General features: G+C 35.8%; 1 protein-coding gene across 6 annotated transcripts in view; it reads left to right on the top strand.

Moving 5' to 3' along the window:
• The window catches only part of LOC131573905 (coiled-coil domain-containing protein 91-like), a 136395-nt gene extending 109496 nt beyond the window's left edge, over positions 1 to 26899 (top strand). For 3 of the 6 annotated variants that reach the window (XM_058828269.1, XM_058828266.1, XM_058828267.1), the window contains 2 exons: positions 1169 to 1282; positions 25684 to 26899. In XM_058828269.1, coding sequence (XP_058684252.1) covers positions 1169 to 1282; positions 25684 to 25803 — 234 coding nt within the window. In that variant the 3' untranslated portion in view covers positions 25804 to 26899. Of the gene's footprint in view, positions 1 to 1168; positions 1283 to 21972; positions 22095 to 25683 lie in introns of all 6 variants that reach the window. The other 3 variants (XM_058828268.1, XM_058828272.1, XM_058828270.1) reach the window with 3 other exon arrangements.
• The last annotated feature ends 728 nt before the right edge of the window (positions 26900 to 27627 follow it).

Genomic DNA, 27627 nt, shown 5'->3' with positions numbered 1-27627 from the left:
ACTAGTGTTTCTGTTTCTTCAGATTTGGAATGTCTAGAACAAAGGCACAGGAATTTCTAATTTCTGCCTTATTTCTGAGGCACTCTCAATTTTCCTCTTGATCTCCCTGACAAATCACTTAAGATCATGTGATTACTTTTACTGGGTTATTTTCTTTTCCATTCTGAAAATGTTATATTTTCAGGATTTATAGGTATCTGAGGCTTGTCATTTTGTTCTCCTGAATCTTAGAAACAGAGCACTTGGATTAATAATGTCATTACTTATTCCATGAGTGGCTTTGGGAAGCTGGGGCTTCAGTTTTGGGACAGTGACATTAGCCCAGCAATTTGTTTCCTTAACCAAATACTGCAGGTGATAGAGATGTTTTAAGAAGTGGTTCCTGGTTTTCTCTACTGTAATGCATTTGATGTAGGGTAATGCTAATTTAGGGGGGTAGGTGGGTATCTTTTGCTGCTTTTTAGTACTGTGTACAGAATGTCCCTGGCAATTCCCAAAGTTTGGAAGCAAATTAACGATCTTGACAAGTTTTTATATAAATTTACAAAAAGCTTTGACAATTTGTATCACAGTTTAGAAACTGATTTTGGTGGTGTGGGAATAGTTCAAACTGCATTAAGGAAGGTTCAGACTGCACATTGTGGAACTCTTCTTTAAAAGAGGGTGGTCAGACACTGGGAGAGGTTTCTGGAAAGGTGGTTGATGCTCTAAGACTGTCATTGTTTCAGAGGCTGTTGGAGAATCCCCTAATAATGTGCTTTAATTCTTGGGCAGCCCTGAAGTGTTCAGGCAGCTGGAACAGATGATCTTGTATGTCTCTTCCAGCTGAAGTGGTCTGGCCTGATAACAGCAAGTGGTAAATCTCTGCCATCCCTGCTCCTGATGGAAAGTAATATCTAAATTGTTTGATTTTTTCTGCTTTCAGGAAACATTGCATTTCTATATGCACAGCTTTAAAGTGATTATTTCTGTCTCTTTTTTTTCTCTCTTATTTACCATTTGGTACTGAATTTATTGATTTTTATAAAGATACCACATACATTTAGGATACCTATTACTGAGAAAAGAGTGTAGAGGTGATAAAATTTAGCAGGAGGAAAAAAGGGTGACCTTTTATCATATTTGCAACTTTTTTTTGTATACACTGACATGCTTTTCTTTTGGAAAGGAAATTGTCAAGAAAGCATTAATGGAGGAGCAGAAACGAAGTGAAAAGGCAATCGAAGAAGCAGTAAAAAGAACAAGAGAGGAACTGATGGAATATATTAAAGAGCAGAAGAGGGTGAGTTACCAGTGGATAACGAGTTTCATCATGAAGTGAGAAATTGGTAAAGTTTGCTAAACCTCAAACCTCTCTTAAAATTCACAAAAAAACCAGAATCAGGAGTTAGGTCATCTGATCTTCCACTTGTTTTTTCAAACAATTTATTATTATGATGCATTATATATTTCTATATATTATGATACATATATTTTTGTAGACTTTTAAATCCATCACAAGTTGAAAAGCAGGCATTAATATTACATAAAGTAACATAAAGATGGGGAGTAAATACAGCCTATCAGATTTAAATTGTAATCTGAGCTCAGATCATAGAAGACATTTCAGTATAAATAACAGGTGCTATTTTTTGTTCGCAAATGAAGTTTATTGTGCAGTCTGTATGCACAAAAAGACCATTATTTTTTTCCTCTCTACCCATATTATCTGAGAACCTGAAAATGTACTGGTATTATATTAAGCATGATTTATAGTCAGTGCATTGGTCTTGTTATGAAATGTTGCAATGTTCTGAAAGTTGTTTTCAGTTGTTCTATTAATGCTATATCCTGACAGTTTAATGCTTGTGTATAAGCAGTAAAATGTAGCTCAAGGTACTTTGATTTGCTTTCAGTAGAAGGAGAAAAAAATAACACACTTCTCCCCTTTGAAGCTCTTTATAAAAACAAAAGCAAAAAATAATTTAAAAAACCTCTTTCATATGGCAATAGCAGCCTGAGATCAAATTTCAGTATTCTCAATAAATAAAATCACTCAGCCTGAATGTAAGGGGTAATGTTGTCCTGAGAAGGAAGTAGAAATAATGAGTTTGGCCTCTGCTTCTATATTCCCTGCTTTTATGGGTTAAATAATAGTATGGGAAATAGGATTTACCTTCAGAAGTTTCACTCTGCTACTAGTTAAGATTGAAGTTGGGTGAGCTCCTTCCATTATGCTGTGTGTGGAGACATTTCCTTTTAGCAGGACTTGTTTGATTTGGAAAGATAATTTAAACAGAATACAGTGCAAAACATGATCCATAAGGATGTTTGAGCATATCTAAAGTCAGCTGCTTACAAAGGATAAGCTGTGTGGAAGGTGAAAGTAGGTCTACTGTTAACTTACGATAAGTGTCGTGAATAAATGGGCCCATAAGGCCTCTGGTGCAGATATATATTAAAAGATCACTTTCAAAGAAATAAAATCTTCCTTCGTTTATCTGGTAGGAGCATAAATTCCTTTCATTTCATAGAGCATAGTCAAATATTTCAGCCAACCTTTTTCTCTTTATAATCAGTTGACACATAGCCATTAATTTAAAAAAAAAATACATAAGAAGAACTAGATTTTTCTGGCATAAGATTTATAAAGGCTGCCTATATGCAAGTTGTAAGTGAAAGACTTGTTTAACTCCAAATCATGTAGCATAATAGCTTTTATATGGTTACATAAGAGGCAGAGGAAATGGTCAAAGCTCATACACTTGTAAGAGTAATAAATGTATTTTATGGGCTGTGTTAGAAAGTAGAAGCTAGGAATCCCTAGAAAGAACTCAGGAAAAATGCCTTGTCTGGGATGCAGAGAAGTTTTTGGTTAGGTTTTTTTGAGTGACAGGGGTATCCCAGGTACAAACTTGAAAAAGTAGTAGAAGCTCCGTGTCATCATTGTTTTGAAAATTTGTTTACAGAACCCTTCAAACCATGGGCACAGCAGTATTTGTACTTGGTTAGCAGGGGATTATTTGAATTAATAGGAAGTTGCTTAACAAAAAGCAACAATATCATAATGCTAAAATGCTGGCAAGAATAAATATAACTTCCTCTTAATTGAAGCCAAAAAAGTCACCAAAGCTAGGAAAGAATTTGTTGGCATATCTTTCCACCTTCAAAAAAACACTAATGCTAAAAACAAAAATTATTAAAAAAAACCCAAGCTGTGATGGAAACAGGTCTTTTCATACAATAAATGAAGATGGGGCATGCATTGTAATTATGCCATATTTTTTTGGCAGGTTTTTACAGATATATAGCATTACATTGGCAGCAGTTCTAATTATGTACTGCAGTCTTAGTTTTATTTTCTCTGTTCTATATTAAATTAAGATTTTTATACTAGAAAAATGCTGTTTTTTTAATGTTGCCAGAGCTAACACCTTAAGAATGTGTATATCTAAGATGTGAAGGAAATTTCAGTCAGGAATTTAACTCTTTGTTACGTCATGGTTATTTCATAACCACCACCATTCTAAAGCAGATGTCATAACTGCTAGATCTAGAGTCAGGCTGTCCTATTTGTTCAAAGACATCTTCCATAGCTACCAAACTCATAGAGATTTTATAAACATTAATAGCACCATGAAGAATCTGACTCAGATTCAAATACACATGCTTCATCTGTTAACCAGAATTGTTTTCCCCAGCTAAGGTCCATTCACATTATTTCTAGAAAGCTATCTTTATTAATTGCCTGAAGGTATATTTGACTGTTTAGTCTTACTTTGCCTGCATTTGCAATAAACATCAGGAAGACAAAACAATGCTTCACCTTGTTGCTGGTGGGGTGGGAAATGAGAGGACAGAGGTAGAGGGTAGCACACAGACAAAAAGGCACTGAAGTAGGGCTAAATGTCAAGCCACTGCTTTCACTTGTGTCATAAAAAAACCCATTATTTTCAGTTTGGATTTGCTGATGTGGTAGAATATATGTACATGTCTGCACATAGGCTCTCACATGTAGCTGTATACATCCACACTTGTGTTTGTTACCTGGGGATCAAAAGCAAGGACTACAGCCTCATGTCCTGTCAACTCTGATTTAGGATTAGAGTTCTCAAACCCTGATCCCTGGAGTACAAGACAGAGGCATAGCCATGGCCTTAACTGACCTTTACAACTGCATTGCTTTTGTAATATTTTTGGTTAAAATCTGATTAATGGGTACATGCTGCTCTGTTAGGGGTATAAAGAAAGGCTGGGCCTATCCCTGCTCCACTTTTCATGGACTTCACATGGGGCTTTGGCCCATTTACTAAACAGTTTGCTTCAGTTGGCTGATGCCAAATTAAGTGGATATAAACAAAGCTTTTTCCCAAAGTGCAGTTTGCAAAGAGTTCCAAGGAATTTTCACGTTTGTTGTTTGCTCCTGAATGTGATGCAGTTTCAAGGATGCCTGAAACTTTGGAGGTGTGTTGCAAGCATTCCAGATATGTGAGGAAAGGAGAAGTGTGATAATTCCTTGTGCAAAGTGGGTTTTCCCTCGTCCTTTGCTCGCACTTTTTCTCTTCTCACTGGTCCAAGATGTGAACAAAAGAAGGTGCTGCCTGCACCTGATGGCCCATGAAGCTAAAAAGACAAGATTTGATTTAAGGTAGTAAGGTGAATTTTCAGAATTCACTAGCCTAGCCAGCTGACTAAAGAGAGTAATGGCTTCATTTCTGAATTGAAAATAAATGGTAAAATAGCAGATAAGCAATAGCTGAATAAAATAATGTCAGTATTGCAGTATATTGATCTCCTTGCTTCTTAATCTTATTTTGAGGATTGCGTGTTGGACTTTTCTTTGCATTCATAATGTGGACCTACAGATGTTGAGCAGTTTAGTATAGCTCCTGCTGTTCTATGAAGACAATTCCTGAAATATGTTTATATTTTATATGACCGGCTGAGATAATTTTTTAAATTAATTTGCAGATAGGAAGTAAAAGAACCAAACTTAATAAAAATAGTTTTTTTAATAACAGAATGAAAATATTGAAAGCTTTGTAATACTGACTTAAACAAGTATGTCTGTCAGGGGCATCTATACAGACCAGAATGTCACCCAGAGAATTCTGGTTGGAGTTTTATATCTCCAGGTGTCTCATAAAAATTCTGATGATCAAGGCAATTGATTGATCACTACTGTATTTCAAACTAAGATCTGTATCCAATTACTTGTTAGAAAGGTCAGGAAATTCTTTGCTCTGCTTATTTTTTCATACTTGGACAGTGTTCTGGCTTCTTGAACATAATCTGCAAATGTTAAAAGCTTTCAACAAAACCTTTTGTTAAAAATTAAGCCTTGTTAGTTCTAAAATCAGACATATGTTAGGAAGTCTTGTAGAACAGAGGTTTACAAAAGGATTTTTGTTATAATATATAGATATTTTGCCTGTGCTACAGGTTGCAAGTTGTTTATAAATGTCATAGTTCAGTATTTTGCTGCCTATTCATTCCAATTGAATGCTTAAAAATATTAATTCAATATGTTTTATTTACTTATTATGTATTTATGGCAGATAAAAACAGTGATCTAGTATTATTGTGCCTACTATTTATGTACCTTTTAATTTTGTGACCATTAGCTGTACAGAGATAAAAATTAATTCTTGAAGTTGATATACAAAGGAGAGAGTAAGTCACAAGAGGAAAGGTTTTCTATCAAATAAATCTTGTGCTGAATAGGTTATTTAAAGAACTTTTGTTAATTACAAAAATTCACTTCCTGTGGTGAGTATCTAGCCACCTAGTAAATAGGAAAGATTTTAATTTTTCCTATTTACATTGATATTCATCTCCCCTCAGGAAAATCTACTGCTTGTTTTCTGAATGCAAAGATGATGATATTAATCAATCACCTTTTTTCTGCTAATTGTACACAGTTCTCATTGGCTTTAAAGGGCATATTTAAGGGCTGTGAGGGAAAAACTACGTTAGGGCTTGAGTCATCACTGGAATGACAGATTTGGTTTTAATGCAACCCCTGTTTCCCTGAAGGGCAGACACTTGTCATAAATGCACTCCCATCCTGATTTAAGGGTCAGATTCTGAGAGCAGAGATGTCACCATTATAACAAAACTCACTGTACTACTGTGTGTTCCCATATGATTTGTGCAGCTGTGCATCATAACCTTTAGAAGAAAACAGAACTAAACATTTCTCTGACTAATGTTTACCAAAATACTGCAGAATTGAGAATAACCAAAGAGATACTTACGGGGATTTTGTATTTAATACGTAATTTTCTCTGATATTACAGAAACTAAGGGCCTATTTCAACCACATTATTTATATTTAAGAATCACTGGCAAGCTGGTATAAGCCATGTGTGTCTCACAGGAAAGCAAAAAAAAAAAAAAAAAGCCAACAAGTTTCTCTTCTGTATTTGCATAGAGAAATTATCCCTTTAGTTTAGTAAAAATACAGGTGCTTTTGTAAAACAGAATTCCAGGCACACCCCAGGGATGTGTGGGATGTGCCAGGACAGGCAGCTTAGCTCTTTGCAATGTAACCAGAAGAACCAAAGTTATTTTTGCTCTTTTCTGAAAAAGACTTGGAATATTTGGAAAATACTGTTTTAACCTGATAAAACACCTTTATAGTAGGTCATCTTATTCCAGGCAAGGGCAAGTCATACCTTTTCTCACTTGTGGGATCCACAGTGGGATTATTCTGCAGTACAACATTTACCACTTGAAGGAAGAATTGTGCATTTCATTCTGTGAACAGATGAAGTCACAATGCTTTTTAATGGAAGAAAAACAGTGATTGAGTTATATCCAGCAGGACATATCTGACATAATCTGACAGTAAATCAGATTAAAACTGCTAATTTCCTCTATGGTTATTCTCGTTTTTCAGGGTTATTTCTAATAACATACTGTATTTATTGAGTGTATTTTGTATGTTTATTTTGTCAGAAGGAAACAAATAGACCTTTGTTTTCACCTTTTGAGTAGGTTTCTAACTGACACACTGATTTTGGGGTTGGTTATGGTACAAAATCCCATTTTAGAAGTTTTTTAAGTGGCACGTGATGTGTTTCATAGTTAAATATATTTATACAGATCTGCTTTATCATTAATGCACTTTTAGAACTTACTGGGGTTTTTATGTTTGATTTCATAATTTAGCAGCAAAGCCCATATAAATCTATCTTGCAAGCACCTTTACCAAAACAGATTGTGGAAGATCTATTTTACAATTGCTATTACCCCTGTTTCTATGTAGATTTCTTTTCTTAAAATGTGAAGTATTTTCTGTGCAAGTTCCTCATTCTTTAAGAGAAGATTTTATGTTGAAAAGTAATACCTTACATTTAGTTATTTTAGGTAAAGACTGTAAAAGAATACAGGATGATCAAGTTTAATTAGGTTTATCCACCTTGTTGAGGAGAGGCTGCTGCAAATTCCTTTGGGCTTTCAAATTGACTGAGGAATTGCCTGTAATTCACTCTTGAAATCTAAACTTATGAGAAGATACATGCACCTCTACATAGTTACTCTGTTATTCATCCATCAGAACCATCACAGAAAAATGGTCAATTTTTTTAAAGTTAAACAAACCTGAGTAAGAGTTCTCCCTTTACATATCAAGTGCTGCAGTTGAAATAACATTTTAGTTCTTTATGATATTGGCATAAACACCTTAGTAGTCATATAGTCTTGGTACAAAATACCTTGTAATTTATAACCCTTTTTGTAGTAAGAATTAGATCAAACTAATGAGGAAGGTCATTACATCAGAAGAGAAATAAGATGTCTGTCTGGTGGCTGAAACTGGCTATGATAATAGAAAAAAAGATTTGCAAAAAATTATTACTACCAGAAAACACCTTCAAACATCAGTTTGATTGGAAATAACTATGGCTTATTGGCCCCTCTTTTCAGACAGAAAAGAGCCCATATTTTTTCTTGCTATTCATTTTTAATTTTCTACTTTCAAAAGTGACTATCATTGTAGAAGAATCTCTATTTGTAATTGGTGTTTCTGCCACTGAGGAAGTATCACAAGGCTGAACCCAGTTTCATTTTACCCATACACCAATCTTCGTGCTTATTGTCCTAACTGCAATCAAAGCAAATTTTTAAAATTAAAAAGTGGTTTAAAAAGCAGCTTTGCTTTCTGTCCAACTAAGAATTGATACAGAATTCAACTACTGGTTATCTATATTTTGTCTTTCCTGAAATTATTGAATTGGATGCTTTCTAGACTTTAATTATACAGCTAACATCTCCATTTAGCTGAGAAGTCCTTGACCTTCTATTGTTGACTGAACCTTTGCTTTCCTCTCTGTGTTTTTCATACATGCATGATGGTAACTCCTTTTATAATACATCTACTGGCAGTAACCATTGCAACTACACAAAATCTCCTCTTGAAATGTGAATCCTAATGTAGCTTTAAACCCAAGAACTGTGATTCTTCAGGTGTTAATCACATTTAGATTAGAAATTACTGCTTTTGCTTTACTTATATTGCCTAATTTTTTTCAACTGTACACATCCAGTATTTATTTTAAGTAAATTTGCTCAATTATTTTATTTCTAATAAAGTAGATAGTTACACAACTGACATGATGAGGAATGGAAGTAAAATAAGAATCCTCTGTACCTGCGTTTCAGAAATGTACTCCATATGAATGTGAAATTATGTGCTTTGAAAGGCTTCTAAATTACCTACTAATGTCTTGGACAGAAAAGAACTGTTCGCATATAGTACTACATTAACTTCAGTACTTTGACTGGTATTCTAGTTACTGCAGGTTATTACATCTAGTATCCAGATTTTTAAAAGTTATGGCTGACTTTATGGTTCCAGCAGGAGTACTGATGTTGTCGTGGTTTTGAACCAGTAATTAACAAAAAGGGGAAAAAAGGATTATTTATGTCTTGCTGTGAGATATGGATTAAAATAAGAGCAAACCAGGCATAAAACTTAAAAGGAATAAAGAAAAGTTTATTGACAAACTACAAGAATAAGAACACCAGAATAAACTTTTAGAAAAACCATTTCTCACTGCTCACTATTTTTTCATTCATATGACAACAGAGACAAAAACTTTATAATTTTGATGGTTTAAACAGTTTTAATTCTTTCTATAGTCTTTTCCTCAGTTTCTGTAGAGAAACAGAAGTTCCTTTCTGTTAATTTATGGAGTTTGTCACAAGAAAACTATTTTTGTTATAGTTTCTCGTTTCTCTGATATCAGCTGTTCAGAGCTACTGTTATTAAAGCCCACCCCTCCCATTCCACATCACTCTGAAATGTGTTATGGGTCATGAGTTTGAAGATAGCATTTTTAAGGATAAGTTAGTCAAAGGCAAAAAAGTATTCTTCATCTGCTTCTGTGAGCTTCACTAAGAAACAGTTTTCTCATTGCCTCTCAAGGCTTCAAATCTCTCAGCACTTCACTATACCACAATTACTTCACTTTTTACTCAAATTTACACTTTGAACACCTTATTCCTCTCCATACTCTATTATGAATTAAAGGGGTTTTTTTCAGGACTTCATTGTCCATCTCCATAGTTTTAACAGAAAGATATTTCAGCTTAATTAAAGCATCTCCTTAATTCTCTACCTTTCTTGAAGTCTCTTTTCTTTCTTGCCACTAGTAGTTTATAAAGTCTCTTTTCATGTTGATTACTCTCCTTTTCTCTCTCTGGATGAAAAGATTAATCCGCAAGTTTCATCTGGATAAGAAAGAGTTAAAATCTTGCCCAGGCTTTTGTAGATGGTTCTGTGATCTCTGCCGGAGCAGCAGCTAGAGCTGTCTTCGATAGAAGATTCTTCATGGCTGCTCTGCAGTGTGGTTACTGTCTCAGCCTGCCGCAGGTCCAGAGCTTTTCTTCTTTACTCGGCAGTTTTCTGGTAAATTCTATCACAGCAAAACCTGCAGCTAAGCCAGGAACCGGCCTGGCCCGGCTCAGCCCGGGGCAAGCCCCCCGCCGGCCCCCATCTCCCGGCCGGGAGAACGGCAGGCCCAGCTCGGCCCCCCACCCAGGCCGCATGGCCTGGGCAGAGAACGGGAGGCCAGCCGGAGCTCCGCCACTCTTCACAGCCAGGAAACAAAGAACTACCACAGACTTCTGGGTGTACACTTTAAGGTGGGGTTCACAAGTTGATTCTACTTTTCAATGGCTAAAACTGCTGTCAATTCTCAGCAATGACCGATAATTGGTCAGGAGAAAAGACTCCCAAGAGCCCCCAGCAACTTTAACTTCCTTAAAGGTAAACTAACCCCATGACAGATGTGATTCATGTTGAGGACTGAAATCCTTACATGGTTAAGAAGTGTTTGCTGCAACCATTTTTGGCTCTAACTTAGAACAATAATAAAGATCCAGCACTATGCCCTCTTTCTAATTCCTTACTCCAAGGGAGGCAGGACAAACACACAAGCCTACTGCTTTCAGACCTGAATCATAGAATCAAAATGTTTTGGTATAGAAGGGACCTGGAAGATTATGTTGGGTTCCAACCCCCCAGCATGGGCAGAGACACCTCCTACTAGATGACTCAAGGCACCATCCAACCCTACCTTGGACACTTCCAGGCATGGAGCATCTCCAGCTTCTCTGGACAACTGGCTCAAATGTCTCACCACGCATGAAGTCTGCAAATAAAAGTGCAGGGTTTCTACACAGTGCTACTGGCCATGAATTGACACCTACTTGATCTCACCTTTTTATTCACATTGAAAGGCTGATTTTTAATTGTAAATCTTGGAATTCACTCAATTTATTGGGTAGCAGGCTAGAATGTTATATCTTACATTCTTCAAGTTAACTTTGTGTGTTAGTGGTGGAACAAGTCCTGCACAAGTTGCTGATGCACCCTTTCCTCTTTTTCCTTGGTAAATTGGCACATTCATGAAATTCCCTACCCATGGCAGGTAAATCATTGTTAATCCGTGGTTTGAGTTGTGGGTACAGTCTACTGCCTGAGTCAGATCCATTTTCAACCCAGATTCACATCATGGATTGAATGTCTCAGAGCAGTGTTTATATAAGAAACTCCATAGGATATAGTTTATGCATCATGAGACATCACAGAAACTGGGATTAGGATAGTCATGGCTGACTATTTCCTTCTTGGGCAAGAGATCCCAATTCCTTACCTGGAACAGGGCTGTGTCTTACATTGCATCCCTTACTCTAGATCCATCCACTTGGAGAGATTACAGAAGGCTGGATATTAGGGAGAGAGAGAGAGGGAAAAACTAAAAGCTGGAGCAACACACTCTCACCTTGAACACAGTGTTTAGGAAAAGAATGTGGGAATACAAGAGATAAATTAAAGAGATGGTGGTAGGAGGTGTTCCAGTAATAGAGTTCTGATATTAGTATATCATATCCCTGTGAATAGGAAGGATCCCACCTGATAAACTAACATTAAAAATTAGTGACTTCAATTTATTGATCCATTCATGGTAAGTCACTTGCAAAAGCATGTATCAAAATCAGGGAATTTAATTTTGAACTCTTGTAGGTAAAGTTTATGCCCTTAGGCAGTTCTTATCAGAAGTTTGATATGTGTTGCTGTTTTTCAAGTGTGCTTGATTTCAAGAGTCAAGCACAGCTTTCTCCTGAAGGTTTATTATTTGAAGACAAGTGCAAGTAGGAGAGGTTACAAAAATGTTTCTTTTAAGTTACTAATCTCAAATGAGTGACTTATTTTTTTTTTTATTAATACTCACTGTATTTTAATGTGCCTTAGAACAAAACAGGGTGTCATTACCATTCTTGTTCCTGAATGTTTGGCTTGGCATTTGATGGAAGGCCTCAATTGCAGGCTGATGTGCCAGCAGCTGAAGCTGAAAACAAGACTGCGGTGGGAAAACTCAAGATTTAATTTCAGAAAGAGTGTTTATATTTTCCCTGGGGCCCCATTAATGGGAGTCCAAACCCTAAATGTTACCACCAATACATTTTAACAGACCAGTTTCCTAGTTTTTAAAATGTGGCGTCACCTTGAGTATTTTTCTTTCAACTTTTCCCCCATCTGATTTTAAAGAAAAGCAATGAAGTTGTATCATTTTTGGCTGAATTCAGTGTCATGTTTGGGGAACATAAAGTTCTGTGTAATACAACAAAGTGGCATTCAAAAATATTTAATCCTGTCTTCTATTTCTGTGTCGGCTATTTTAATAACTCAGCTACTGTAAGTTACCAGTGCAAAACTTCGTGTTACTGCAGGATACACCACCATCAGCTGTATTCTAGGGGTCCTCACAGTGATGTTCTGAATCCACCTGTTGTCAGGACATCTGTGCCATGCCCAGGGTGGACTTGTGACAAGCAGGTCAGTGCCAAGAGATACAGTAGTATTGGGGTCACTGGGAGCTCCTTAGCTCAGTTTCCTGGTCCTTCAGTTGTTTTGTGGCTTTAATAGGATTAAAGAAACATTTACATTGAGGCTTTAGGAGCATTTTCACACTGCTCATTTACCCAACTCAAAGAGCAGTATAAATCCAAATTAAGCCAGGGATTTATGGGAAGTTCTAGTGTAAGATGAGTTTGGTACACCTGGCTCTCTTTTCCTCTGTGGATAAGAATGCTGAAGCAGTCTGATGTGTCTGCATGGGATACAGAAGTGAGCCTAGCATTTCTTCCTGAACCTTATAGGTCTTTATACGCTTTGAAATTATTGTTTCTAAATATTTAAAGGAAGTTATAGTCTCTTGTAGAGGCATATAGTATCTCTATCAATTGATCCTATCAGGAATTTTTCTTCAGAGGACATTTTGGCATTTTTCTGCCACTTTTCAATAGTGAAACATCATGCATTCAACAGAATTTTTAATTTCCTGGAAATTATAGTGCTCTGTCTGTAACAAAGGGGCGGGGGGGGGGGGGGGAATACAATTCTCTGCCTCTTAGTTTCATTGAAATACAAAGGAAATAGTTAAATAACCAAAATTATGATTTTCAAGCTCTGAGTGATCATTTATGCTGATGAAAGCGATTTACTTGAAACTGCATACCTAACCTATTGTAGGGTTTTCTGTAATTACTTTAGTGTAAAATTGCCAGAGTTTGAAATTTTTTACTTAAGTTAAAACTGCTTCATATATCCTTTTGTGCCACAGTGTATAAATCTACAAAGACTGAGATTATGCCTGCACTCTTTAGTCAGGCAAGACTCCAGCTGAAACTGAAATCAAGTGGTATTGTTACTGAGAAAATATTGTGCTATCAAAGCCAAAAAGAGAAAAAAATAACAGCATGGATTATAGATTATAATGTTCAGCCATCCAGTATCCAGTATCATCAGTATCCAGTGAGATGACTGGATACTACACTGTTTCAAAGCTACTCTTGGGATTGAGATGTATTGTGTTTTTAATCCAATGTGTATCATTTTAATTACTCTAAGAGTAACTTTGGATTTGCTCTGCAAATACATAATTACTCAGCTGGCTCTGTGGATATAGAGTATTCACAGGAATAAAGACCTTCAGTGTGCACTGTATCAATGTCACCCAGATCTGTCTATCAGTGGAGAGTGGTGTGGTTTTCTCATCATCAGGTGATTAGGCAACACCTGAGGTCCAGGGGAAGGCAAGCTCTGTCATCCAGGATCCCTCTATTCTGCAAGAATAATTTGATAAGACGGAAGAGAAGGCTTCCAAATGTCTCTGTTGTCCATCAGGAAGGCTGTGTGTGATGGGAGGAAGTGAGGCATCCTTACACATCTCTGCCCCCCACTAAGTGAGGCCCTCCTGTGTTATTCCTGATTCATCCCTCCATGTTAGAATTTCATACAGCACTTCTGGGCATGTGAGAATTGTAACCAGATCATCATTTGAAGATGGGTTGTTTTGTGGTCTGTATGACTTTCTAAAAATATGTTTTGAGTAGAGAAAAAAATTCGAAGTTCTTGATTAGATGTGTGAGATTAAGCATTTTTAGTGCAATTTATGATTCTTGCCTATGGGCATTTTCAAGAGACCTTTTAATTAAACAAGAGTAGGTAATTTAAGAAAAAAAACCAAAAGAGCAGAACAACAAACCCCAGAAAAATCTATGCATCCATGTGTGCAAATGAACATGAATACCCTTATCTTGCCATCCCAGTGAGAAAGTTACATCAGCTGAATTTTGATGGCTAAACATTTAATATTCTATTAGACTGATAAGTGAATGTTTTGAGGAGGACTTTGGGGATTTTTTTGTCATTCCTATTAAAATAAAACCTTAATTATTTTCTGTCTTTGTCTTTCAAATTCATCTATATGCTTGTAACTAGATTTGTATTTCACTGTAATTTCTTAATTCTGAATTTATAAGTATGTACAACAAGGTATTTTTGTAACATAATAGCAGTTATAAATTTATCTTTAAGTTAGCATAATCCACATTGCTTTGTACTAGATGGAAGGTTTAATCAGTTCAATATGATCACTTGGATTAATTATAGCTAAGAATACCATCTGCAGTTTTATTTTCTTAGTCATAGGTCAACTTCTTGGCTTTTTCCAAGTCCCTACTGTACCATTCTTTTAGCACCAAGGGGATCCTAAAGAGTCTTAGAAAGCTAATGATGGCTGTGCTCAACAAGGGCATTTTGGCATTTCTTCTCTTTTGCAACCTGCAAGGCTGTCAGATTGCAAAAGAGAAGAGGCAATTGTTCCATTCTGATTGATTTTATTATGAGTTCCCAGTGCAAAGATCAGAATTTGGGTCACTGTCTCTTCCATCCCTAGATTTTTGTGATACCATTTTAATTGCACTGGAATTGAGCCCCAAAGAGACAAGGACAAGATACAGAAGGCCCTTTTCTCCATTGTTTGTTTGATAGGAAAGGCAGGAGCAGTTTTATGGTCTCTGTGTCGCAAAGATCCAGAAATCACAGTCATTTTAACAAGGTGCTCTGTAGAATTTCTTTGTCCATGTACCAGGATAAGATAAGCCCAGAGTAATTGCAGAGCCACCACAAAATCACATTACTTGGTAGATGGTCTTGGCTTAGAGTCTTGAGGGCAATTTTTTTTTTTTTGTCTTGCTCACTGCACAAATAAAATGAGTAGATAACTTTGTGTATAAGGATAGTTTATTCTTTTCTGAGCTGTGTTTTCATACAGCTGAGGAATATTCATAGTTCAGTTTATTTGGGCTTTTTGTGCTGCTTCTCATTTACACCCAAGTCCTTTTATGCGGAGATACTTGAACCTCAGTAGTTTTATCTGCTTATTCTTTTAGCTGGGGTATTTGAGATATTTCATAGTTGGTTATATGCAGGAAAATTCAAGGTATTTTTACCCCAAATCTTGCTGCTTCTTTTTTCAGGCATGTCTTTTGCTGTTTTTATCTGTCTGCTGAACTCTGATTTTAAAAAAGTAAATGGGAAAGTTGGCCTTACCATATGTGTTTTGATGAATCTTTCCTATGATTATTTCCTGCAATTGGATTCTTGCAGCAGAGCCAGTGGGATCAAAATTTGAGACTTAATCGAGTTGTCTACAAAGCTAGAGAAACATGTAAAGAAATACATTTTCTTACCTACATCAATAGAAAGATTAGATAAATTAAGCAAAAGGATGTGGTTTTCTGTTTACTTTTTGCATTCAAATCTTTACCCATGTGTTAGAAATTCAGCAAGATGCTTCAATGACTTATAGTTAATACGTATATATGCTATTTTTCTGCTTTGGCTGCAGGCTACTGACTCATATAATTTAGTTAAATATATTTTTCCCTCCCTTGCCGTTTCCCCCCACCCCACCCTGCTAAGCAACAGTTTCTTCTGTTTGATTTTTTCTGTTGTTTTTTGGGTGTTTTGGTGGTGGTGGTGGTGGTTTTTGGGGGTTTGTTTTGTTTTTTAGTAATATGAAACAAGGTATTGCCGATGTTAAAAACTGCTGTTCTCTTTGTGGATGTATGTCTGGGTCTAATTTCTTACGGCAAAGCCTTGACACAAATTCGCATCTGGAAAAGCAGCAGAAAGCCAGGCAGGTACCCAAAGGAAACTGCAGTGGGGAATATACTCTATCCCTGCTGTTGTGGAGTCTCTGCTGGCTGGCAGTTGCAGCAAGTATTTGGAGTTGTGTGGAGCAGAATGCCTGCAGATCATTGTGTCCTGCTGGTGATTTCGCCCTCCTTTAGAATCTTCCTGCCTGTGGTGTTGTAAGTGATGACCTGCTGAGAGCCGTGGGTACTCAATCTCTGTGTGTTTTGAAACAAAGAGGTTTATGAACTGCTTTGCCAGCAGCTGCCCTGAATTTTGCTGCAGTAGCTTGGCTTCAAACTGAGTTTTCCAGTAAAATGTTACTGTCAGTAAAAAACATTATCAATCTTCTCAATACTGAAGAAGTCCAGTAGTAAGTGTTGGCTCAAAAATTTCTGTCTGAATAGCTGGACATTACTTTTGTATTCCCTGAACCTTAATGTATAATTAGTTATCCTAGTGCATGTATATTGTCACAGATTTAATGCTAAATTTATCACAGATTTGCTGCAGGCTGCAGGCTGTTTTTCCTCATTTAATTTCTTCTTCAATCCATCAACTGTAATCTACAATGGTAATTTTAGAAAGATACCTGTATTTCATGTGAGACCATCTTTGCCCATGACTTCTAGAATGTACTGTTTCATCCTGTCACATCTTAAGGTTTCATTAAAATGAAAACCTGGCTGTTAAATCAAGTGTTCCTCAAAACCAGGAGGTGGGATTTTTCTCCTGCTGCTTCTGTTTACCAAACTCCAGTGTGTTGTTAGGGGACACTTTGCTTTAGAGATTGTGGCAGATCATGTCAGAGTTTCACAGGAACCTTCAGATAGTCATGATACAACTCCAGTCTCCTTGATAACTAGGTAATTAATTACAGTCTGACTTCTTATTTGTAGCTTCAGCTTTCCATATAACACAGCGCAGTTTTCTCACCTCCCAGCCTAAAGCAGTGATTCTTTGTCATGTGTGTTATCAACCACCTGTTGCCCTTCTTAGAGGCAAGGAAGCTGTGCTCCTGCTGAGCTTTCTGTTCATGAAGGATCACATTAGATATAGATGTTTAGAAAGTACCCATGGCAATGGAAAAGCAGTTATACAGCTGTGGTTTCAGAGTCATGCACATTATTAGGGTACTTTTTTTTCAGTTTGTATACAGTGCAAACACAATGCAATGATTATTTCTATTTTTATTTATTTATTTATTCACAAATAATGCAAAATACATGTTCACAGTAACAAAAAATATTGTTTTTATTAATGCCTGTATTTGCTGTTTGCTTTTCAGTTAGGCTTAATTACTCCAGTTCTGTAGTTATCTGGGTTACTGTAAGGCAATTCTGGGAGCATGACTCAACATGAGCCCATCACTTTACATTTTTTCATTTGGTTTGATAACAATAGCAATTTTTATGTGTAGGAAGATTGTTGCTGCTTTTAACCAAGCATAGTTACCGTGGATTAATTTGGAGCACGTTTGCAAACTGACAAATGAAGCAGATCTTTGATACTAGATCTGTCACCCAGCCCTGCACTCAGGGCTTTTCAGGAAGCATAGTCAATTGTCTTCAGGCATTTTCCTGGGGAGATGACAGTTTGGGTTTGGGAAGCTCCACAGAAACCCTGTGTAATCTCTGCCAAGTCATTTGTAGCTGTATTGAATCAGGATGTGATAGTACCCAAGATTGACTTGGTTACTTAAAACAGTTGGAGATTAGGAGAAAACTGTTAAGGACTTCTATGCTCTATGTGCACTCATGGTCTGACAAGCCTGGATAGCAGCCAGTCTGAGTCACTTATAAATCCTTTATTTAGGTGCTGTTGTAAGTTTCTAATTCTCTTTTTTCATATCAAAGGAAGTGATCTGATGAATTTTGCCACATTGCTGTAGTCTTCTGTTTGAGCCTGCCTTGTTGTAATCCATTGTAATCCAGACTGTAATCCATTGTGTTTCAGAAGCTGTGCAGGCATTTTCCAGGGCCAAATATTAACCATTTGTCAGTCAGAGATTTTAAAGATACTGTTTGCCTGTGTTTCTGTGTTTGTTTCAAGAATCTTGAATCTGTGACTTAAAGCCACAACAATTAGATTGCTGGACCAATCAGCAATTATAGTAGCAATTATGGTAACTCATTTTTTTAGTGTATGGTGATAGTCTATAAATAATTTGTAGGAAGAATTTCAAGAAACCCCATGTTTTTAATCTGTTAAGTAGGTAGGTCACTGCAGAGATTTCTCATGTACTAATGCATTCATTATTATTTTTGTGGGCTTAGAAAATGCCTATTTTTCATCTTCTACTGTAGTCTGAGCAGGTGCTTCTGATTGAGTTTTGCACTCAATCTAATTTCCTTGATTGAAAGCAAGTTTCTTTATTGTATTTATACGAAGTTAGTATATTCTTACATTCCTGTGTCCAGCTGGGAGGCAGTGGAAATTCTGTGAGGTTTGACAGGATGTTTTCCCACCATCTTCAGCAAACTAGGCAAATCTGTTTTAAAGATGTGTCTAACATATGGTATTATTTTAATGATCAAATTCACAGCATAATATCCTTAAGGTTTAGAAGTTGCAGCATTATTTATTTAAAGGGGAAAATAAAACCAAAACATTTTCACATGGCAATGTAATTTATTAAATATCACTCTTTCCTAGAGGTTGTCTTGAACACTGATGACTTTCTAATGTGTTTCAGATACTGTATAAATTACAGCCATGTAGAACCTTGTTTTTATATATCTAGTGTTATCAATAGTAGAAATTCACAGGTGGACAGACAAAAATGTCCTGTCCTGGGATTAACTCTAAAATAAGCTCTGCTGCACATATGTACCATATGGATCTGTTTTCTTTCTCATCCATTTTAGAAATGAGAGGAAGTAGTTCATTGTTTCCTCATCTACCTCTCTGATTTGCAGGTTCCTCAAGGTAATAATTTTTCTATATGGTCTATTTAATGTGTTAGGGAATTCTTTTAAAGCCTTCTGTTGAATCTGAGGGGAGAAGTTCATGTTAGTGCACTGAAAATGAGTTCTGGACCCATAGTTTTACTAGAAAATATTAGCATGTAGCTGAACTTCTGCAGCTACAGAACTTTTCAGGATCATGTCAGGCTCATTCACTGTAGTGGGTTGGTTAGTTCTGAGGAGGAAAAAAGCCCCAAACAAACCCTGTCTATATATCATAAAAACGGTACAAAGCAAACTCCTTGTCTCTAAATTTTCCTCGAGGAGGAGCAATGACTAGTCAAGCAGTGAGAAGACACTGATGAGTGCTTAATTACACTTCAAGGGTCTGTTGGACTGGGCAATTTCCAGTACAGTGCTGGGCAATATCCAGTACAGTGGAATCCTAGCACTAATTTGCAATAGTGCTTTGCACCATAAATTGGACCAGGAGGAGCCTGCAAAAGTTAAGGTTTTGATCATACATGAAAAGCCATTATTTTTCCAAAATTCTTTGTTTCTAAAAATACTTAGAAAGTATCAGAGATTTAAAATGCCACCATTTATTCACTTAGAATTGAAGTTCAGACCATTGTTCAGAAAGACCATAATGATAATTTATAGCTCAGACTGATGCCAAAATTATTTTAAAATAATTACCTGTTGTTAGGTAATAATGGTTAGGTACAGATGTACATGTAATTAGGATAAACAGAAATACCTAAAGGCGAATTCAGTTGCAACACCAATGGTTGACTTTAAGCAAGGAGCTGTGTTACATCTGGACTCCTTCCTCCAAGAGCAACCTGGTAGATTTTTAGCATGTTGTCGTTGTCAAGCGGGTCCGTGCACAGAGGAGGGAGTGCCACAGAATTTTTTACTAAATTATTTATATACATGAACAAACCAAGCATCAATATATAATTTCTTCCTTATGCTTAAGTAATGTATATTCCAAATTCCAGTGATTTCAAGGGGACTTAAATTTGTTCCTCTAGTTCTTAATAATTAAGTACAGAAACATTTAGAAAAGCAATCTGTCATCATCAGCACTTTTGACTGGTGTTCTGCTCTCCATGGACACATCCATCTACGTGTTGATCAAACAGTGCTAAGTTAGAACTACAGAATAAAATGAAAATTATTCCAGAGTCTTTTCAGGTATAAATGGGAATTGTTAGTTTAATCTTATATTAATTTTCTTCACAAAAGATGTTTAACTGACTTATAAAAAAATATAGTCCAAAGTATGCCTATCATCATTCTTTAATTTGTATTTATCTGCCTTTATATAAAAGTTTTTTAGTTAGTAAATTTATATAAATCATACAGAAAAGTAGCAAATTGAAATCAGTTTGCAAACAGCAAACAGACGTATCTTTAGTATATGTATTAGTAATAAAAATACATAGAGAAATTAAGACTAAATAAACTAGGGTAGACTAACAATTATTACAACAAAACTTCAATTATTTTTACCTTTAGTGTCAAAATGTCCCCTTTCTACTGAGCATTCCTCAGGGAGGCAACAGGAAATATATAAGAATGCTTATACTGCAAGTCCTTTAAAAAATACGAAATTATGCCAGGCTGATATCTTTGAATAATTACCTGTGACTAATCAATATTTAATGTCAAATAAATGCCTTGGTGATGAATCATATTCAACAATCAACCAGCAGATGCTTGTAAACACTAGATAAATGGAAAGCCTTACTATCGGCTGCTTAAATCCACCTTCAGAACCCATTCTCTTCACACATCCATCTCTGTGTTTTCAATTCCCCAAAAACATTCGTTCTGCATATGAAATTTTCCTGTCTTTGAATAAACATGATTTTCTTTGAGTAAAGAGGATACTTTTAAGGATTTTAAGTCTTCCCCCACTGGCCCTTCCTCCTGTAGAGATGAATGTAAGTGTAAATATCACTGCTGGAATATTTTCTTCATGAACTTCTTTGTGTTTTTCCTGAAAAAGTAGCAGGACTCAAAAATTTATTTCTGATTTTATGATTTTAGAGAAACTGCTCTGCTTCATTATAATATAATGGCATTATTTTTTATTTATTTTATGTGTGATCAACTACAAAAATACCAGTAATAAAAGTACAATTAAAAGCTTTTTTTCTTAACATCTTTGATCTTTTTTAATCTCTGGTCATTGTGTTTGTTGAATTTCAGGATAAAAAAAAGATTGCAGGCTTTACTTCTGTTAGTATAACAGAGCCAGAGTAGTGAGCTGAACTGCTACTGAATACATTAATCCTCTAATTATCATTTGAAGTACAGGTAAATTTTTCAATATGTATTTGAATAAATGTAGCTACTATTTCTACAGCTGCAAATACACTTGGGAAGTTGTATTATCTGAGAAATAATTTTGAAAACTACTCTTTTAAACAGTTTTGTATGTATACAGACAGGAAAATTTAAGAGTCATGTTTAACATTAATTTTGTTTTCTTCACTTTTCTGGGTGAACTTCAGGCAATGGTGAGATTAATAACAAAATTTACTGTGGTGACATCAGGATTTCATCTCATATCTTCCAGTACTTAAAATCATATTTTCTATGTGCTAGAAAGGGAGAGTACAATTCTGACATACAGCAGTTACTTATAGAGTTCTGACTGGGTTTCTCCTCTAGTAATTTGAAGTATTTTAAAAAGTTGGTGAATATTTAACAGGAAGATGAGCATGAATGCCATGAAAACAAACCTATTTGCAGGTAAATACTGCAAGGGGTAGGAGGATGTGCATGCTCAAGTGTTCATGTAAGAAACTAAATTCCACTTTACACATCACTCATGTAGACTTTCTTTCCATTTCACAGAAATTTTGAAAGATGAGATAAATCTAGGAAAATGCAGAGCTAAGAATAGTGGTTAATTTTGGTTTGGTTTGAGCTATGGGAGGCTGAAGTGTTGCAGGGGAAGATGGGTTGATTTAAAGTGAAGTAGAGCGGCCTGGGGTGGAAGCATTCTCCTGGTGGTAGTACTATGATTTTTTTCTTTTCTTTTCTTTTTTTTTTTCTCCTTTCTTTTTTTTTATTTCCCAGGTCCAGTTCTTGCATCCAGTTCTTGCATCTAGTCAGGAATTTTGCTGGGGCTTGTGCCTTCAGGCCATGCCTTGCATGGCTCAAAGGCACATCATCCTGGGTGGCCTATGGATATGACTGAGGTGAGACCCCACAGGGCATCTCATCCAGGCATCTTTGGCCAGAAGCAGTGTGGAAAGGCACTTAGATCAGAGAAGTGGACAGAGACTTTAAAGAGAGGGGAACAAACAGCACAGAATGTGTTGGATGGTCCTGAAAGACTGCTCATTTTTGGTAAATGAAATGTCTGAAGGGTAGTGGGAATTTAAGGGGTGGAATTCAAAAAGTGTTTTTTCCAAATCTCATATATCCAGTTTCTCAACAGGATCCACACAAGTACCTAGAGAGGCAACCTCTGGTTCTTAAGGGAAAAAAAAAAATCTGTACAGAGTTAAAAGATACCCTTGAGTAACTTAAAATAATGAAGTTCTGGAACATTGAAGCTTTGAGCAAATTAAAGTTCCACCAGCTGGACACACTGTAAAAAATTTGGACTAGTAGATTTCATAGAACTAGAATTTTGAATTAGTAGATTTCACAGAGTGAAGGAGAAATACTGCCTAGCAATGATAACAATGACAGTATGATGTAGGAAAATGCCTTTTCTTGGCAGATCTGAACCAACATGATGCATTTTTTCAGCATCTATAGAATCAGAAGAGTTGGGTTGGTTTGGTTGTGAATGCTCCAGCCCAAATATGTTATTCACACTGATTACATTTGCATATGAGTCACATTCAGTTTTGACTTTGTCAGATGTCTGTTTATGTTTGTTTAAATAATGAGATCATCCCATGAAGTGAACAGGACCTAAAAATATATAGAGAATACTGTTTGGAAAAGTGGTATTTGAAATATTTTATTAATTTTCCCATTTTGTGGTATATTATGCAAGCAGGAGCACAGCAATGTGGAGGCACTCTTCAAAAATGCAGTGCCCATTGCTAACAGTTCATTAAACAGTATGTTATATAACAAAGATTAATTTGTTTATATTTCCCAGCCAAGCCAATTTTCCCATTAACAAGCATGTTCTCCTTATGAATACATTCAAATGTACCATTTTCAAAGCCAACATTATTTGTTGGTTTTCTTTGTGTTATGTGAAGATTCCAGGCCTTTCTGGATTGTTTTGTTATTTACTGTAGCATTGAAGATTTTTTAGAATGTCCTGCTCAAGGATATGCTCAATGCATATTCATAAACTGAGCAAACAAGGGGGAACTGAATTCTCGAGCTCTGTTATTGCAGTTACACAAAATTTTAACAAGCAGTAAGCTTTTCTTATGCACAAATGGAGACTACCAACTAACCACTTGAATTCAACACTGGCTCTTCAAATGTGTACTTAATTCATCTGAGACTTTTAAAATCTTGCTCAAGCCTGAAGAAATTCTGGTTTGTTTGTGCTGCAGCCAGTCACTACACACATTAAGCATTTACTTTAGTACTTGGTGAAATAAATTTAATCCTATGCAATTTGAGATTGCAGCTTTGGTAAAGGAAGTTAACAGCAACATATCAGAACATACATCTGGTGAGCTGTTCTGGTCTCTTTAAAGCAGAATTTGCAAGGAAGGGCTGCAAGAAAAAAGAGTTTAGCTAAAGCTTGTGGTCAAAGTTCAATAAAGAACTATCTAGGAGTATAATGATATAATATGCAATAAAAGGAAAACACTAACATTCAGTTTCATGCTGAGCTTCTCCGATTGATACACCTATAGAAGTAAGAGAATCTGATGACATAATGTGAGAATTATAATTAGAAAAAGAGATATCTCATGTTCTTTCTTAACGTGCAACAGATGATATTATGTGAACTGTGCTATATCTGTGCATTCATTCCCCAAAGAAATGTGGATCACAAGCACAAAAAAAAATCTGCAAGCTTCCCCAAGCAAAATGTTTTGGTCCAGAAGATATGAAGGAGGCAAAATACTTTTCAAATTAGATAAAATGGACCAGCACAACAGAGTGGGCTTTTTTTTTTTTTGTTAATTTGTTCCAGACTCTTCCAGATACAGCTTGTTTAGAGATTATGTCCTGGATTAGTTTGCTGTTTCTTCCATTCTCTTGTCAGTAGCAGCTGTTACTTGAGTATATCAAGAACAGACTTTTCTGACATTTATTTGAACTAGATCTGCTTTAAAATCTGTTGTAAATCAGTGGGCTAGGTTCTCATAAGGTTGTGTGTGGAGCCCTAATGCCTGCTTTTGCAGAGAGATGCAAAATTTTGAATAGCTGAAAATTTGCAGTAGGCACACAGGCAGACCAGCTTGGATGGGGCTCTGAGCAACCTGGTCTATTGGAACATGTCCCTGCCCATGGCAAGGGTTTGGAACTGGATGCTCTTTAAAGTCCCTCCCAACCCAAACCATCCTGTGATTCTATGTTTCTACTACTGAATGAGAGTTTTATGATTGTGTGGTGTTTAGAAAATATGTGAAAATATGAAACAAATTGCAAAAATTTTCCAACTTCCTGGTTTTGCATGAATTAGAGGAACTTACAGAGCAGAGAAGCACAAGGGTCATAAAAATGTTTCTGTTTGTGTATTAAATCACAGTGCTGCTGTGATTTTATCCTGAGTGCATTTTCAAAGTGAAGTGGGAAACTGTCACTATCCTTGCCTTGCATTCTGTGTTGATATTTAGAGCAATCAACTGGACTGCTAATCAATAAACAGATCAGTTTTTGTTGAAAGTTGTAATTAAAACTGTGAGTCCGAGATATATGAGTCAGGATATATTTTTTGAAAAACCTTCAATTTTCCATTGCCCAGTAATCTGACAGAAATGCTGACTTCTTCAAAATTCCATTACTTCCTTTCCCTTCCTTCAGAGGCATAACTTTCATGACATAATAGCCTTGTACTACTACCTTTCAATCTTACCTTGTGTTGCTGTTATATGGGTATTTAGTTGAATTTGGGCTGATTAAAGGATAGTCAGATTGAAAACATCTCTCAGTTGTGATAATATTTGTGTGACATCTGAACTTCAGCATTGAAATGGAAGGAATTTTGCAGTGCATTTTATTTTTTAATTAATGTTTAAAAAATTCAAATGCTTTTCAGTAAGCCATATTTTTGTCATTTATATGATATAATCTGCCAAATCTTGCTACGGCATTATCTTTTTTTGGTGGGGGAGATTGCCTATACTGCAAGGATATATTTATATATAAATATATAGTTCATGTTGTTTGGCATTAGGGGATAAAATGTAGGAACGAGCAACATAAATAGAAAACAACTACTATAACATGCTGCCATTTAAATTACCAGTAGGCTTTGAACTTTTGAACATGCAGCTATATGTAGTGATCACTTTAAACCTGAAGCAGTATGTTTTATAAAAGCAATAGATGTAATTTCTGTGGGGATTTACCTAGCATGGCAGTTAGGCTGTTCAGCATTCTCAAACAGATTGTGTAAAATTTGACTGCTTCAAAGTTACTTTAAGCCATATGTACATCTTATTTTGGAGAAACTCAAATACTCCATTGAAAAATCGTTACTAAATTATACACATTGAAATTATTTAGGTTCTTTAGTTGTTGAATTTTTGTTGTTGAATATAGTTGGATTTTTGCTGACCTGGCAAAAAAACTGGCATTTGTTTGCATGTTTTCTTAAAGTTGATTGATCTTTTTTTTCTTTCATTTCAACAGCTTGATGAAGTTGTCCGTCAGAGAAATCTGCATGGTTTGGAACTTTTCCTTTCATGCGCACAGAAACAGTTAAATGTTTTATTAAAGGAAGAGTCAACCCCAGAGGAAAACAGAGACTGACATTCTCAGTGGTGATGATACAGTGTGACTTGTGAAGTTGCAAATCTCCATCTAGCAAATGATGAATATATTCCAATCTTTTTGGATTGTATCATTGAGTCAAGATTTATCTAAAATGCTTGATAGAAATGTTTGTGGATGATGTTCTTCTATTTATTTATTTATTTCACTACTATAATCAGATAGCAAATACGAGAGGGAAAAACATCCTTGGAAAATAATTTGTTTTATTTAGGATTTTTAGGATTTTGCTTTCATTATATTTTCCAGTAGCCCATGGTAGAAATTCTAGATAACTGCAGCAATGATGAAAACATTTCTCTGTTGTGTCTTTTAAATTTGTTAACATGATTCACCATTATTTTTGGTATTTCAAAACATGGAGACAAACGTTTAGTTGATTATAGATACAAGTCCATCTCTATTTCCAAAGTAATATTCCAAGGCCATTGCCTCAGGAGAGCCTGAGTAGCTTATTATTTCTTACTGCTTTGATGTCTAACAGAAGAATCAGTACTGAAACGTAAAAGTGTTGTCAGGCATTTCTTAAGTAATGTATAAACAAATCCAGCTCTAGGAACATGAAAATTTAAAAATAAAACATTTTTAATTTAAAAATAAAAAAGTGCATCTCTTTAGAGTAGCACAAAACATTGCCATGACCAATGTACAGTATGTGTTTTATTTCTTTCTTTTATTCTACAGAGCTAATTCAATTCCAAAGTAATTTTCTCATAAAATTACAATTAATGTCACTGACCTCAGTTTCAGGAAGATGTATGTAATTATGTGGACACTGATACTGCACTGCCTCAGTGGAATTTCTGACTTAAAGAATAAGGAGTAGCTTGCTGACCTCACATGACCTTTCTAAGTGTATCGAAGGAAGTAGAAAAACTCCCCACCAACATTATTGGACTTTGGGTCACTCATAGGTCTTTCTAGTCTTGCTAACAGCAGATGGAGTGGAATTTCTGTGCCTACACTCTATGGATTGTAGAACTGGGGTCTTAGTCGTAGAAGAGCTCTGAATGAAATAAGGGAAAATAAGTGTTCATGCTTAGATATGTAAATAAATTAAGAATGATCTCTCTTATGGTGAGGTTATGGGAATTTTTTAAGTGTGGCTCCTGTTATTCTGAGGTGTTTTGGGTTTTTTTTGTTTAGCAGATTTTTTTTATCAGCACTTTTCATAAATTTCTTTCTTACAATAATAAGGAACACGAGATGGTTGCATATGTATTTGGCAGTATGAAGTATGTATTGCAGAAAGTTAAAGTTTTTTTATTTAAATCTTTTTCTGTGCTTCATTTTTGTAATCAAACCCAAAGGTTTTGTCTTTTGTATACACTAAGGTTCACTGAAGAAGTAAACAGTGCTGGTTTTACTAGATGATGGCCTTACCCTGCAAACGGATTAAAATCCAGTCTTCTATTTTATACCTGATTGACTGATCAATTTCCATTTCTTCTGGCAGACAAGAAAAATCTTTAGGGCTAACGACTTGTTGCCTACTCATTTTCTGTTCCTAAATCAGTGACATTTTGTCTCTGTAACTGCACCAAAGATGACACAGATGCCCCCACGGGGTATTTTTGGATGTTGAGGTACTGTAAAAGGAGATTGATTGCATTGTGCTTTCTCACAATGTGTGCATTTAATTGTGGAAATGTGGTATGAACCAATTCCTCAATGAACTTGTTGGTTTTGTTCTAGGCCTGTATGTGAAACTATATTCCTTTTTTTATGAAAGACATCCAAGTGTTCCCCTTCAAAGCCAGAGCCTTAGATGTCTGTCAGCCTTCTCCTAAAAAAGAGATTTGT

The sequence above is a fragment of the Poecile atricapillus genome, chromosome Z, assembly GCF_030490865.1.
Source record: "Poecile atricapillus isolate bPoeAtr1 chromosome Z, bPoeAtr1.hap1, whole genome shotgun sequence".
Lineage (NCBI taxonomy): Eukaryota > Metazoa > Chordata > Aves > Passeriformes > Paridae > Poecile > Poecile atricapillus.
Note: the sequence above shows the minus strand (reverse complement) of the source record. Positions and strands in the feature narration are given on the sequence as shown.